At 39.6% G+C, this 15,774-nt stretch overlaps 1 protein-coding gene across 3 annotated transcripts in view; it reads left to right on the top strand.

The window, feature by feature from the left end:
* The first annotated feature begins 255 nt into the window (after nucleotides 1-255).
* EGF (epidermal growth factor) overlaps nucleotides 256-15,774 on the top strand; it is a 59,012-nt gene continuing 43,493 nt past the window's right edge. For 2 of the 3 annotated variants that reach the window (XM_042049803.1, XM_042049804.1), the window contains exons 1-4: nucleotides 256-955; nucleotides 9,788-9,919; nucleotides 13,365-13,564; nucleotides 14,510-14,691. In XM_042049803.1, the coding sequence (XP_041905737.1) occupies nucleotides 829-955; nucleotides 9,788-9,919; nucleotides 13,365-13,564; nucleotides 14,510-14,691 (641 nt within the window). In that variant the 5' untranslated portion in view covers nucleotides 256-828. The remainder of the gene's footprint in view (nucleotides 956-9,787; nucleotides 9,920-13,364; nucleotides 13,565-14,509; nucleotides 14,692-15,774) is intronic. The other variant, XM_042049802.1, reaches the window with a different exon arrangement.

Here is a 15,774-nt window from a genome sequence, read left to right on the forward strand (position 1 = left end):
TTTCTGTTGTTAAATCACAGGACGATATTAACAGAAATGCGACTAATCATGATTGAACAGGAATTAAATAAACTTGCCTGCAATCTCTGTGGAAAAAAACTTAGCTGCAAGCTGCAGGTACTTCTCAAGCAGGAGGCGTTGCTTTTCTAAAGAGACTGTATTTATTATGGGTGGCTGGATATCTGCATGCTGGCTCAGTTCCCTGTAGTAAGGAACTGACCACATTACTATTTGCAAACACAGGGTTCACTCAAGTGGTACTAAAAAGAGAAGAGGTGGGGCAAGCAGAGCTTTAAAAAGAAAAGAGGAGCCCATCCAAGTCTGAATGTAAAAAACAACTGTGTTTCGGAGAAGGACGGTACCTGGAGATTTCGCTCCCTGCACTCCACTGAGAGCTGTGGTGAAGAGTTTTCTGAATTCTCTGCTTTTAAGATTTTAACGGCAGCTTTGTTGCAAGGAAATTTGCAGTGATCCTTGCTAGCATTGCTCTTAAGCTGTGTTAAATTTGTGGCAAGAGTGTCAGGCATTTCATACTTGCCTTCCAAAAGAAAAAAAAAGAAACGAGAGAGAGAGAGAGAGAAAAAGCCCTGATGCGTGTGGGGAAGAAATCTCCCAGGAATTTCTTCAAGGTTGCAGTCAGACACAGTAAGGTCTAAAGTGACAAGAAAAGCAAGGCAAAGATAAAACTTGAAATTGTGATAAGATGTCTGAGTCTAAAGTGGCAGATTGCAGAAACCTTTTGGGATTACACATGCTCATCTTGTCCTGGATATGACTGAATACAAGCTAGTTTTTCTCTAGTGACAGCACAAAAACCCCCTCAGGATTATGTTTCTCTTCCTTGTTGCTTTTTTGCCAGTGGTTTTTAAAATTGGTTTTGTCAGCCTCTCAGCTCTGCAGCACTGGAACTGTCCTAATGGATATAGATTAAAGCCTGAAAACTCTGCTTGTATAGGTAAGTTGCTGAACTTTCCCAGATTAAGAAAAGTACATTTGTATTCTCTTAATTTCACTTCATAATTTTCAAGGAGTTTTTTTGCAGATTGCTTTTGTGCTGTACTGGGAGAACTGATAAGTCAGCTTCTCAATGTCTGTTGCATTTCAAAATGAATATAACTCTTTTTTTTCTTCAGAAATCAGCACATTTCTGTTCGTTTAACTAGCAGAAAGCAGAATAAATTTTCATATGATCATTAAGAGATATGAACTGTTCTTCAGTTACCAAAACTCCTTGCCACAGCTTTAGTGTCTCCATAGTTTCAGTACATGAGCATGCATGTGTTGGTGCTTCAATATATGTAAAGTTTGAGTATAGGTGTGGTTTTTTTATTTCTATATACATATAGAAAGAGTGTTTTAATGATTATGCACTAGTGCATATTTAGATGTGGGCTAGATAAATTTAAAACTTGTTTTTTCTATGCTTACTGTTACATGTAGATGAGTGTGCTCATATTAATAATGCATCTCATACAATACATGAATAGCAGGTGTGCTTAATACTGTCGTAGGGAGGTCTGGGAGAAATGTGCAACACTAACATTACTGTAATCATCTCCAGAGAACTGGAGCATGTAAAATGGAGGTTCCAATTCTTTAAAGAGTGTAAGAAAAAGGATGACAGAACCCTTCTCCCTCCCCTGCTACCGTGAGGTCCAATTCTTTCAAGAAATCCAGAGCCAATGAAGTTGTGGGCATTGCAGTTAGGAGATGAGGAAATGCTCTGCAAGGATTCAAGCAAACAGACCTCATACTTGGAGTTAATTCTTTTTGCCTTAGATTCCTTGGGCTTCAGAGGCCCTGAGTCAGTTCTCGTCATGATTCTAGTGATGTAATAACAGGTGCTTCCTCTGTGCTTTCTGCCAAGAAATACCATCTCGTAAGCGGAAAATAGAAGCCTGCATGTCAAATGCTGTCATATTGAGGGGGGAGGAGCTGGGCATTTTTTGTGTACAAATTGTAAACCTGACTGAAGGCTTATCTGAGAGACAAACACACCTAGAGAGTTCCAACCCTGATGCTTCAGTTCAAATGAGAAGCAGGCTTCTGAAATTAATCTCCTTATTACCACCTCTTACTATGTTTGCTTTACGTTGGAAAGAACTCTCAAAGTGCACAGACTGGACTCCCTTTAGGCCAACTTAAACCAGAGGGTGTCCCTGTAGGGATCATCTTCCCTCTCTGCTGTTGATGGCCATTTGGTCCCTGGGACCAGCCTAGGCCTGGTTCTCTGTAAGCCCAGGCTGGAATACATACAGTGTGTGTGCCATACCCCTAGCAACTGTTGCACTTCACACAGCCTCTCCTATAGATCCATACTATTTGCTAACATGTACTTAGCTTGCACAAGCTGATTAGGGTGTTCATTAATTATGGCTTCTGCATTACTGGGTAGCTCAATTAAGAGCTTGTGTATAATGGGGGAATCCTACTGAGATGAAGGGAATTGCTTGGCTGTTGTTTAATGAGTCAAAACCCCACTCTAAATACTAACATGCAAAAGGCTGCAAAGATTTTTTTTTCCTAGTGGACATATTTTGCATATTGATGCATATTGCTCTTCCATTAATGAAGACGTAACCTGCCCTGCATTAAGTCTTTTCTGTTGAAAATCAGCTGCTGTATGAATGGAGGGCTCTAGATAAAACACTGAAACAGATTGGCTAGTGCCTCAGCAAAATCTCCAAGAAATAGCAGCAGAAGAAATCTTCTGCATAAGAGCTGATGTTACTGTGACATACTCTGAGCAATTCCATATGACATAAAATAAGTAAAAAATGCGATGCATTACGGTGATTTTTCAATTACCGACCACTGGATTACAGGGGATTAAGCAAAGATGAAGTTTTGACATGAAATGTAAGACTGAAGGATGCTTCAGTGTAAGGGATTTCCCTGTCTCCTTCCTCTGTGTACTGGATGCACAACTGGTGTTCTGACCAGGACTGGACATGTGATATTCTAGTTCAGTCATTATGTGAGACAGAGGGTGCGGTGGAAGCAAGTGGCAGGAAGCTGGAGGCAGGCTTTGAAGGTAATACTGGGGATAAAAGGGGTGAGTGGGAGACATGATTCATACCATTGAACTGTGAACAATGACAGCAAGCTGAATCATGGCTTGGCGACCATTCTTGGCGAGCTGTAATAGATACACCAATTGTAAAATGCTCTTAAACATCTGAGGCTGTGGTGGCAACCTGCCAGCCATAAGGACTCCCCTGAACTGAGAAGGTGTCTGCTCTTTGTTAGTGAGCTCTTACAAGTGATGCTTGCCAGAATGTGTGTAGGTTTTTCTAGATCTGTTTTCCACCCTGCCGCTTCTGACGAAGGTCTAGGTCATCTTCTTCTTACGTTGCTAAATAGCTCACTCCTTAATTAGTTCCTTTTATTTCTATGGATATTCAAAGATCAAAGGCCTCCTCATCCTGTGGAATTATAATGAAATCTAGCCCTAAATGTCTCACATAATTTTATACAGTTATTTTTAGAGAAATTATTTGAATCCTGACTTGGTATGACAAGAGAGAAGAGGCCTTTCTGAGGGGCTGTTAGTCCCAAAAGAGCAAAGCTTGTAGGAAAGAAAGTGTGGGAGAAGAGATCACAAGGTCAGAGCAAAACTAGTCTGATGAATGAATGCATTGATGTATTGACAAGTTATGGCAGAATTGGAGGCACTTCTGCAATTTTTGACATGCCATCTTGAATTAATAACTTATTTTAAGATGCTGTGAGGACTGTGGACTCAGTCACCTTTAATAACTCATCTTTCTTAAACCCCAGTGGAAACATAGAACCTTCTACCTCTGAAGAAAACTGGTCTGGCCTCCAAAGGAGCTATTATTCCTACAAAGAAAAAACATGTGCATATTTGGTCCCAGGAGAGCTTTGATTTGTAACACATTTGACAACGTAAACATACATGGGACACCAGAGGATGGGCCTATGTCTGTTGGAATCAGTTTCCTGTGTCCTCCTGAAACACCACGTTAACAACAGTATTTTTTATTCTCCCACGCTGTATAATCCTTTCCCTACTCAAGACTGAAAACGTTTTCCACATGTTTGTCTGGAGCAGCGCCTAGGGCAGCCCCTCGAATTACCAATTTTAGAGTAGAGATTAATGCCTGTTAGTCTTGGGCTACCCTAGGTAAATATATTATCTTCTGGATACTGCAAGACTGGAGGTGTACTTTGGTTTCAGGACTGACTTTAAATACTCACTTTGTAAGTTTTAAAAATGAAGAAAGATAGTAATTTTTAAGATACCCAACAGTATTGTAAAAAAGTCTTGGAAGAAGGCAAAACAAACCCCACATTATTGAAGTTTTGCCTAATCATAGGTTCTTAAACTCAGCACATCTCTGCCAGATTCTGACATTAACTGCTCAGCCCTTGTCACTTCTTCAGGGCTAACATGCTGCACATTCCTACAGAGCTACAGCCTGCAGTTGAAGTTGACAACTGCAGCTATCTAGGTCAGCTCTTTTGGCCAGATGCTTCTTTCTGTGTGTCAGGCTTTACACTTTGCTTCCTTTCTGTTCACCTCTCTCCTACCACAGAGCACTGGAGCTGTAGTTGAGGTGTGTTTTTTCCTTGCTTTCAGTAGCTGTCTTCCAGCTAGCTCACTTCTTATTATACTGACTTGGGGAAAGAAGCTTGTAAATATTTTTAGCAAATAGTAGGCAGGAATTCTTCAACATGGGTCTGAAGCCACAGACCAATTCATGAGAAGATTCACATTCAGCTGGATTCAGCTGAATGTGGACAAATACTATCTTCAGCTGTAAAAACTTGGATCAAAACAGGAAGGAGGCAAATATGTTACAAGAGACTACAGAAATGGCATCACACATCCCATGATACTTAATCCTAAAGAGGGTTACAGGGCAGACTCCCAAGCCAGTGACTAATATTGAAAAACTCATTGTTTTGCTCAGTGTAAAATAGCAGTTATTAATTTTGTGTTCTGTTTCTAAAAACTGACTACTTTTTAGGATCTAATTTGAAATCTGATTTTAAAAGGAGCTGGATGACAGTATTTGATGATGCCTCATGACTTTCATCTTTGAAAGGCAAGCCAGTAATAATACATTGAAAGTTGCATGATCCAGGTAGTAGAGGTCCATTTTGTAGTTACTAATTAACACATAGACTTTATTTCACATAGAATTTTTTCAAAGATAGGGTTTTGTTTTCCATTCTAGTGAGGAAACACTTGAGATCTGAGTCCAGAAAGGAAGAATAAAAGATATTGTAGTTCCTGGGGATCTTTTTTGACCTTTTTCTTCAAGATGTCTACAACTGGTTTCTTAATTGTATTTCAATCCTAAATTTGATTCTATGTTATACTTGATAAATCATATGTTCACACTTGCTGTCATATCTGTGAATGATCATCTCTGTGGCTCTGGGATGGAAGACACCAGGACTGGTAACCTTCTCATTGTATTCAGATTGTATTTCTTATCATAGAACGTGAGCATTTCACAAACTCTCTCCTCTCAAAAATTGTGAGTGATCAGGTTGTATTTTAAGCCTCATTTAAAATTGGACAGAAAAGATACTGAATTGTGCATCATCTATTTCACTGTGGCCTGCTGACAGCTGGGGTGTTTTTTCCATTTCTAGCTATCTTCTGTTCTTGGAGCTGGATGCTTTAAACAAAAGAGATAAAAGCGATGGGCTGCTTTCTTTGTCAGCCAGATGAAATTTCATGTTCAACCTTGTTGAAAAGATTATGGTGGTGGCTGAATACAGCGGATTGAATTAATCAAAAGTCCAGCTGAACAGGAACTATGTTTGCATGAGGTTATTTGAGTGTATGTATCTGCACGTACACTTTATGTATACAATGTATGTATTTGGGGCCATAATGAAATTCAGGTTCTGGCTCACTGTGGTTTCTCTGTGTCCCTGCCAGGCATACTAATGCTTCAACATTCTGCAACCAGAGCCTTTCTCAGGACTCTCAATAAAGTAGTATATTTGTATGCAAAGTCATTGAAAGCTGCCAACATCGTGATGACATGATTCATCGTTTTTGCTGATTCTCAAGGCATTTTTTTGCATAAAGAAGTCTTTGAGAACTAAGCAGAAGCTCATTCTTCCTTTCAGGGCTGGCTGTCAGGGCACTGCAGACAGCTTTTGTGTTCACTAAGCTGATTTCTTTCACAGGGTAAAGTTCCCACTGGGGGATGTGGTTGCCGGGACACGTAAAACAGCTACAACAGGATGCAACTCCACGCTTTCCTTTGGCACTAAAAGTGCAGATGAAGGCAGTGCTCGTTACACCTGATGGATGGTTTTGTGATGAGCTCTCCTAAACCTTAAAAACCAGCTTTTTTCATTTGTTTGTTTTGTTTTCGGGTTGGTGATTTGATTGGTTGATTGGTTTGTTCGATTTGGGTTTTTTGGTTGGACTTTTTTTTTTTTTTTACTTAAAACAAAGAAGAGAGGGTTTTAAGCATAGGATCCTCTTCCACTGTTAATGCCATAAGAGCCAAACATTCAGTGCTGTGGCCTGTTTCACAATAGCATTGTGTCTCTGGCCTCTTCCTGCTTACTGCTGGAAGGGCACTCTCCAGTGGCCAAGCTGCCTGTGGCCACTGTGCCCCTGCTCTTTTGTTGGGCAGTGTTTCTTCCATGAGAGCCATTCTTCAGCTGAAGCCATGGCTTGCTTTACAGTCCGTGTGGGATTTGCTATACTATGTGAATTTTGGTGGTGATGAAAATGGACAGGATGATAACCCTGAAATCTTCTCTTCAAGTGCAATTACTGGGGAAAGAGTGCAACTTCCTGTAGCCTGACCAGTCGGTGTTCTTGTTCTTGGAAAGTCAGTTTTTACCCTCATATAAAGCTGGAAAATCTACCCTGGAAATAAAGGGTCATTGCCCTTTTACCTTGGTATGTTGCTCAGTAACCTGTGCTTGGTTAAAGCATGTCTTCCCAGTATGACCTTGACTTTAGAATATTCACTGATGTTTTTCATGCCCTTCATGCCTCGGTAGCTAGTTCCCTTAGTGATTCACCCTTCCTGTTAAAATGTGAATTTAATGCCTGAATTTGAATTCCCTGGCTTCAATTGTCATATATCAGCCCTTGTTAAACTGCTCCTGGAAAAGATTATAGTGTCTTTTAGAAAATCTACTACTTTTTCTTTGTGAAGGTATTAATTTGTGGTGCTCAGTCCTTCTTACAAGCTTCTTTCTGATAATCTAAGCATTCTGAGCTGTTTAATTTTCTCACAGAAAGGCACTTTTCTTTGCTGTCAAATCAGGCTTTCTATCCTTGCTGTATACACTTCCTAATTTTTCCTGGTCCTTTAACAACCTTTATCTGAGAAATACAAACAGCATGCCAACCTTTATCTGAGAAATACAAACAGTCTGACCACTGCCATATAGAGAAGCAAATCTTTTCCTCACAGTCATTATTTTATTCTGTGTTGTGATTTGAATTTTCTTACCCAGTAACATGCTAAGAGGTCAGCTTTCTGTCCAGTATGAACACAAGTCCTTCTCAGAGAAAGCAGTCTTTTAGATCCAATCTACAGGCCAGGCCTATCTTTTTTATTCTTATTTTATGTGCTCTTTATAGTGGTCGAATAATAGCTCAGCAGTGCTTCACACTGCTTAATCAAACAACCTCTCTCTTTAACAATCCTGTATCTACACAGCTGCCTTTTTCACCCATACTTGTGATTTCCACAGAGAAATAGCATCAGGTTCATTTAGCAAGCTACTACTGTCATAAAAGTATATTGACAAACATAAACTACATTATCAACAGAGTCTCACACCTGCTGTGGTGCTGGTGGCTGGATCAGGTTGTGTCCAGCTTAATTGTTCAGTTACTTGATTTAAAAACCAGTGCATTGGGGAGATAGTGTCAAACAGTGGTCATGTCTGACACTGACAGCAGCTGGACAAGGACCTGAGGTCTCCAAAGCCCTCCCTTTTGGGCTATCAAAGAGCCCTTTAGCGTCAGTGACATCCAGGCAGTGTTTTCCAGGAGTATCTAGTTTTAGTGGTGACCTGGAGCCCATTAATACACTTCTAAGCCAGTAAAACCTTCCTAGAGCGGATTTTTAAGAGTTTCTCTTTTAATGCTGTGAAGAATGGAATGTACAATCCTAGTACATGTGGGAAAATATGCTCTTGAAAGCTGATTTTTTGAAGAAAAGTGTGGGTTGGAATTAGAGTCCTTGATGGAATTACGTTGCTGAAAATACTTCTGCTTTACCTTTGTAATCTGTTAAACAGAAATCCGTTGCATGTGCTCTGATTACATTTCATACATTGTCAAATTAGCTCTTCTGCTCTTCGGAACATGAACTTGTGGGAAAACTCTGTAAACAATAAGGAAGCTTTCTCTAGTCTATACAGACATGTTAGGCGGCCGTAAAGAATTGGCATTCTTTTTAAACACCTTTGATACTTGGACACAGAAAAAACGCCTTGGAACACTTCTGCTACACATAATTTCTAAAAGCAGTTAAGGAGACTGGTTCCCAGAACCATGGGATATCAGAGATCTGGTTACTTAGCTCTTCCTAAGTTACTGAGAAAGTTTCTTTCAAAGTCTTTTAGGAGTTAGCTAAATTGCTGTTCCTTGTAGTTAAGGTTCCCTTCTTTAAACTAAGGGAATTCTCACATGATACACACAGACCTAGTTTTGGTTGTGAATCCATGTCCTTTAGTGACTTAATCAAATGTGTTGCTTTAAAACAAAGTGTGTTGGTTCCTTTATTTCCTGCATGTGCCAAGTCACATGATAAAATACAGAACAAAACCCACTGACATCAAAAAGAACTTGGGCAAGAAAAGAGCTGCTCCTTAGAGCAATGCTCACACAGTAGTTGAAGAAGGAAAGTATACAAGAAATATACCATATGGTACCACCAGATGCCAAGTACCTTGGGAAGTTACTATCAGACGTGTTTGTTTTCAGAAGGAACTAAAATTTATCTCAATGTTGTGGGACAATTATCCATGGTACTGCCAATTTCTTTTCCCCTTAGTGTAAACTGCGCTCCTCAGTGGTAATCTTTTTCCTTTTGAAAAATAGATTCCTTAATTTAGGACTTAAGTAATAGTTACTTCCTCAAGTCCTGATAAAACATCATAAATACACCAAATATCTTTCAAATCCAAAAGGTTATAGCCTAACCTACCAGTTAAAAGCCTAGTTTCTAATTAATTTGCTTGTTGCCTTGGTTTGGGCTTGTTGCTGTCAGAATATTGTGGGAATTTTTGTGGTTTTTATGTCTGTTTGAGATCTGACTCAAACCAAAATGAGCTCAGTGTTGAACTCAGTGCTGTAACAGTCTGTTTGCTGCCTTGCTGTTTCACAAAGTCTGTTAATTTCTTGGCAAAATTTTTACTTTTGAAAAGGGGATAAAGATAGAAGGAAGTAGCTGTAAGCAGCATTTGCATAGCAAATAATAACACAAATCAAGACAAGTCTGTTCGCTGTGTTTGGGTAATTAGAGACCAGAGTGCCCAGATAGTAGGGAGAAGGGTAATTTCCCTTGACAGTAAAAAAAACCCCAAAACAAAACTACAATGCCCTCCAAAATCACTGTGAATGTGACAATGATAAATTTTAAAAAGTCCAAATAATTCTGAAACCAATGCATGAAGGAATACAGCCATCCTCATCTCGTTTTTTAAAAATGGGATACTAAATTTTGTGGCGATTTATTATTAGATAAGTATGTCAAAGGTATTGTTCTTTGCTACTGTTGCTAGCTGAGTTTTCCTGATCTTTTTCAAATACTTATTTCAGATATTGATGAGTGCCTTGAAGGTGGTCTGGGAACCTGTGGCCAAACCTGTATCAATATTCCAGGGTCATACATCTGTTCCTGTTTGCCTGGCTACTCCTTGGGTATTGACAAGTGGTCTTGCAATGTGAACGGTAAGGAGATTTTTGTTTTGGATAATTGAAACAGGGCTTTAGAGATTTAGTTAGCATTGCTTCCCAAAGTGAACTATGCCTGCTGGTCCCTACTGGTCAGTGACTGGTGTTCTCTGGTTTGCTGACCAGAGGCAAAAAAAATGCCTCTCCTGCTGTGTGGGTAAGTGGCAAAGTCAAAAGTGGGTGCCACAGAGGAGTGACGGTGAAGAATGTAAACTATGGTGGTGGAAAGATGAATGAATATATGAAAACAAAAAACTAAATTAAACAATTACCTCCTGTTTGCCTTCTCTGCCAGTTTAAAAGTGTAAATTCTCTTATCCCATCCTTACTTCCAAGAAGACATGGCAGTACACAAGATTCTGCTACCTTTGCTGCTTTCAGTCTCTTGGCCTTGATATCATTCCAATATGTTTAGGTTCTAGGGACAGTGCGGTAAAATTAGAAGGAGGAGGCCCACATTTTTTGTTTCATCCATTAGCAGTTAAAAGACTTGAGTGCTTCTGTGAGTTATTTCTCTCATTTCCTCTGTCCTGAGTATATAAATTGATTTTTAAGTATGGGAGATGCATTTAAATTTCAAAGTTTTTAGCTTTTTTAAGAGGAAAATATTCACAGTTGCAGCCTTTGGTTAACCTTCATTTTGTCCTCAACTGACGCTATCCAGGGGAAAAAAATAGAGTTGGATTTTATTGATTGGCTTAACCCTATATTGCATCTAGAGTATGAGGTGGAAGTGCTCTGAAGCTCATCTCTCACCTCTCCACTTCGAATTCTGAATGCCTGGCTTTGGTTTCTGTCTGGGATACACCATAGCTTCCTTCTGATCCAGTACCTCAAGTTGGATTTTTTTTGACTAGTATTTACCTGGGGCCCTTGCTAACGCAGAGATGGGATGTGACAAGGCATGTTTCTGACCCGAGAAGTAGGAGATGTACTTGAGTCGCTATGCATGCAGCCTTTGGGACCACGAACATAACCAAAAGCATTCTGTATAGATCCCAAATTGCCACCAACGCAATTACTTTAGACCAGCCCCCCTAGAATCTCATAATTATCAGCAAAATGTAACTCACAAAGACCCAGTCTGGATTTTTTCTGGTCCTGCCTACAAATGCCTAGTTCCTTTGCAAACTTTCCACTTCTGAACTGAAGTGAAAACAAACATGTTGCTTCCCAGCAAGTTTTGCACAGGTATCTTTCAAAGAACAATCTTACCTTCATACTGGAGTACTACAACTTTTTAGCATGTTATTACTAACATTTATAGTAACTGTAGAAAGGGACTGATAGAGCTACCGTGATGGATATGGAATCTTTGTCAGGTATAAACCCTTCTGTGGGGGATGCACTAGGTTAAATACCCTCAAGTTTTCAAGACAGGAAGATCTTTGGTGCAGATACGGTTTGCCTGGTAGTTAATCCCCTGACAAAACTGAGTCCCAAATCTGACTGGTGCCTCTGCAGTAAAAGTTAGATTTGTTCAGTTCCTGTTCCATTTAGAGTCCTCATTCACAGGCACCTGGTAGGAAACTCAGAGAGTGGAAAGGACAAAACCAAAGTGTATAAATAGTCTTGGTCAACAAATTGGCAAAAATGCAGGTGGTAGCTGTCAAATCCCTTAGATAAATCAGCCTGGCTACTCTTCAGCATTCATTTGCCATTTACATGAAGCAAGTCTTCATTGTTCAAATATGCTCACATGGGGTTGCTCAGTGCAAGTAGCAGCAGGAAAAGGGAGTAATTAAAATCTTGTAAGTGGCTGCTATAATTAGGTGATGGCTTTAAAACTTGAGATACAAAACATTCTGTTAGTACAGAAACAGTGTTCTGGCCATCTTGCCATCTTCCCTGTGAACAGGACAAAATTACATCTTGGGTGCTCATCAGAACTTTCTTCATGTTGGGAAATCAAAATTTGTCTCATTCTTCTGCTTTGAGTGGAAAATTAACCTTGCAACTATGATGAAGGTGGAGCACCTGTCTAAAATTTTTAGAAGTGCTTTTTGTTGAGTTTGAAGCCTTGGGTATCATGCTAATAGCAAAGATATTTAGTTAAAAAAAGATGTGAACCTTGTCAATAAAACCAATTTAATTTTCAGAAGTATATGTGTAAGAAAACTGGTGGTAGTGCGTCTTTAATGGCATCCATTCTTGATAAATGGAGAGTTGCTTCTTCAGTGCAGAATAATTCAGCTGCTGATTATACAGGCTTGAAAGCTGTTATTCTGTTGGATCTACATCAATAACTGCATTTCAAAATAATTTGGTTAGAGCACTATTCATATGTCAGAATCTGTTGTTTCAGGCAACCATGTTATAAATCCCCACCATTACTAACACAAATGGGATTTATGTTTTGGGGTTTTTTTAGTGGTAAATTAAAGAATAGAGTTAATGCCCACAAATATATATATATATAAACAAATCCAAATGCAAACAGCAAACCCATGTTTATTTTTAAAATGAAAGTTAAAGTGTGTTGGTTACGTAAGAACTCCTTTCCTTTATGCGCTTGACAGACAGCCATAATATTCAAATAGCCTAAATGAAAACCCTTGTGGTTTGGAAATGTAGTTAAGGCTCCTTGGGCAATCTTAATTGTGCTCTACAGTGATACCCTAAAAATAACAAAGAGGACTTGATAAAACTGGAGCAGCCCCAATCATTATGCCCTACTAATTGTACTTCCATACTTATCACCTGGTTTTAAGGCTGCATCAAGGTTATTTGGGACCATCAGCTGCTCATCACTTTCAGCCTTAACTTGTTTTCTACAGTTTGGGACATAATTGGAACACCTTTGATTTTAACACATTTTATGTTCAGGTACTGCTATACTCTTACCCTTCGCCCAGTACAAATACAGTTTTTGTCTGGAAGAAGTTGTGGCTTTTGAGCTGTAGGAGTTTTAAGTACAGGTCTTTTGTTTTCCTTCAGCCTTCTGCAGCACAAGAAACCTTCCCAGTCTCCAGCTTCTTCTTTTTCCCTGTCTTGGGATATTCTATTTCCCATTTTGGATAGTTAAAGGGAGACCCCAGCATAGCTCTCTGTGATAAATTCTTGCTATGGCTCAATAGTTTGAAGTGGTCTTCAACTAGGAGACACATCCATGGCAAACTTCTTTCAACCTCAGCTGGCAAGCATGCAGCAGTTGTTCTGACCTCTGACTGGGCTGTAGGATTTGGGAGTAGTGATAACAACCATTGCAGTCTCAGTTTCCTAACTCAGATTTTTGCTATAATTTTCAGCATTAAATGTGAAAGGACCATTACAACTATATCTTACTGGTTCTCTGTGGTACACCTAGAAAGTTATCATTAAGAAATAAGACCACTATATCCTGAACTTTCTCTTTGACTTGTATACTACTAATGAGAACTCAATGCAGCAAAAATGCAATGATTATCAATTAATTGGTCTCATTTTGTTTTCTCCACACCAGACCCAGCACCATTCTTACTTTTTAGCCACGGAAATGCCATCTTTAGAATTGACACTGAAGGGACCAATCATGAAAGATTGGTTGCGGATACTGGTCCATCAACCCTTATGGATTTCCACTATATAGAAGAGAAAGTGTATTGGGTAGACTCTGAAAGGCGACTACTTCAAAGAATTCACCTAAATGACACAAAACGAGAGGTAGTGTAATCAGTTCTTTGGAATTCTCCAAGTTAATAGGTGCAAACCCCTCTGTGGAAACCATCTGCTCTTTGGGTACAATTCTGCTGTTACTGTTCATCGATTAGCGCTTTACTTTTGCTGCTGTAATAGTTCTGATCCTGAGTCCAGGCTCTTTTACTGGTATCCACGTACATTTCTGTGGACCAAGTAAAGGGGAATTAAAAATGAAGGATAGGAAATTCAGACAAACGAAGGCTTTGTAGACAATAATGTTTGTATCAGTTATAGATTAATCTCTGGCATTACAACTTTGTCTTCAAGATTGTTGTAACAGAAGCTGACACAAATGCTACGAGAAGAATGTACTCAAATTCCTACTCATTTTTTCTCTAACCTTTTATTGACTTCAATGGTTGCATAACTGCTTTTAGCACAGAAAAAAGCTCTGCAGTTCATTGCATGTGGCTGATTAAAAAGGGTAGACAGGCTGTTTTGGCTGAACTTCATTTCTGTGAGAGCGTTCTTTCGTTTGAGAGAGATTGCCAGGATCATTTACCCATGTGGAGTTTTCACTGATGCATTTTCACTGATTTTGAAGGATCATAGTTCTGTAACAGTGTGTTAGGAGACTTCCATCTGTAACAGTACAGGCCTGGGTGCTTCACAGTGTGTCAAATGCAAAAAGTTGTAGCTAAATATAAATCCAGTGTATTTCTTGTGCAGAACAGTTTCTCCTTTTGCAGGGAGTCACTCAGTTCAGAGGAGGTATGTGTAAGTACAAAGACCAAATGAAAGTGATGGAAGAAAAAGAAAGAGAAATAGCTACAGGTCTGAAAAAAAAATGAAGCAGGCAAAGGAATGAGCTGGAAAGTTTCAATTGGGTATTCTATTCCCTGTAACGAAAGCCAAGTTTAGAGCAGTCATCAGGATTCTTCTTGTCAACTCTTTTTATCTTGCTTACAGAGACTATGTTACGTAGACAAAGGCATTTCAGGGTTTGCTATTGACTGGATAAATCAAGACATTCTCTGGGCCAACAGACAGAAGGGAACCGTAGAAGCAACAGACATGAATGGGAAGAAACGCCGAGTTCTTCTAAGAGCTGTTGGTCGTCCCACAAGGATTACCGTTGATGCTGAACAAAGGTAATTTTAAATGGGTTCGTAATTTCATTGAAATGGACTCCAAATATGTAAAGTACTATGACTGTGGTTTCATGTAATCATATAAATGGATTAGAAGAGACTATAAAGATCATCCAGTTCCAACCCACCCACCACGGGTAGGGAGACCTTCCACTTGATCAGGTTGCACAAAGCCCCATCTGACCTTTCTTGAACAATTCCAGAGCTGGGGCATCTACAACTTCTCTGGGCGACCTATTCCAGTGCCTCACCATCCTCACAGTAAAGAATTTATTTCTCACATCCTTTCTAAAACAAACTTTGCTCTTTCAGCAAAGTTTCTGGGTAGGAAAACAGTATTGGAGAGGCAAAGGGAATGGTGCCTGCAAATGCTGGGAGCCCCTTGTGCTCCAAACCCAGCCACACTTAGAATATAAATTGGTATGTTTTAGAAAAAAAAAAGGCTGAACTGACAGTTTGCTGCTGTTTCCCTTGTTTCTTTACCCGTGTCTCTGAATATTGGTTGTGAATCTACTGCTGCTGCTTAGCATCACTGGTAGTTTGGCCTTCATAGAAATGCTCCTTTCAGCTTCAAGTCATTTACATTGAGAACCATGCTCGCATGAGAGGCCTGGCTCCTCAAGGGTTACCTCTATGAATTACCACCACAGTGGTCTGCTAACTTCTCTTTACACAAAAAACTCTTGCATTAAAGTCACGAAAAAAGAAGCTTGAGCAGACTTTGAAATGCTCCTGTTTTGCTTAGCAAGAGCATGTCCTTGCCTCCAGTTTTGATTTGCATTAAAGTTGCTCAGCAGTGTGTGAAACTACTTTAATATTAAGGCTCATGTGTCCTTTCCTAGTAAATTTGTACATAAACCAATCTTATGGTGACAGCAGCATTGCTAATATTCTCTGGAGTTTTGCCATCTCAGTGGGGTTCATGGCCTGGACACTAGCCTGTGCATTTTTTTCCCTGATTTCCTTTTCAATGTAGCTTTTATCAGTCTTGGAGATATTCACAATTCCTCAGACCCAATCTCAAATGCCTTTGAAACGCATCTTACAAATGGCAATGTAGGGATGTGTTTGCTGAATGTATGG

This window comes from Corvus kubaryi, unplaced genomic scaffold (genome assembly GCF_017639235.1).
Source record: "Corvus kubaryi isolate FWS band 111438036 unplaced genomic scaffold, C.kubaryi_AGA036_p1.0 71, whole genome shotgun sequence".
Lineage (NCBI taxonomy): Eukaryota > Metazoa > Chordata > Aves > Passeriformes > Corvidae > Corvus > Corvus kubaryi.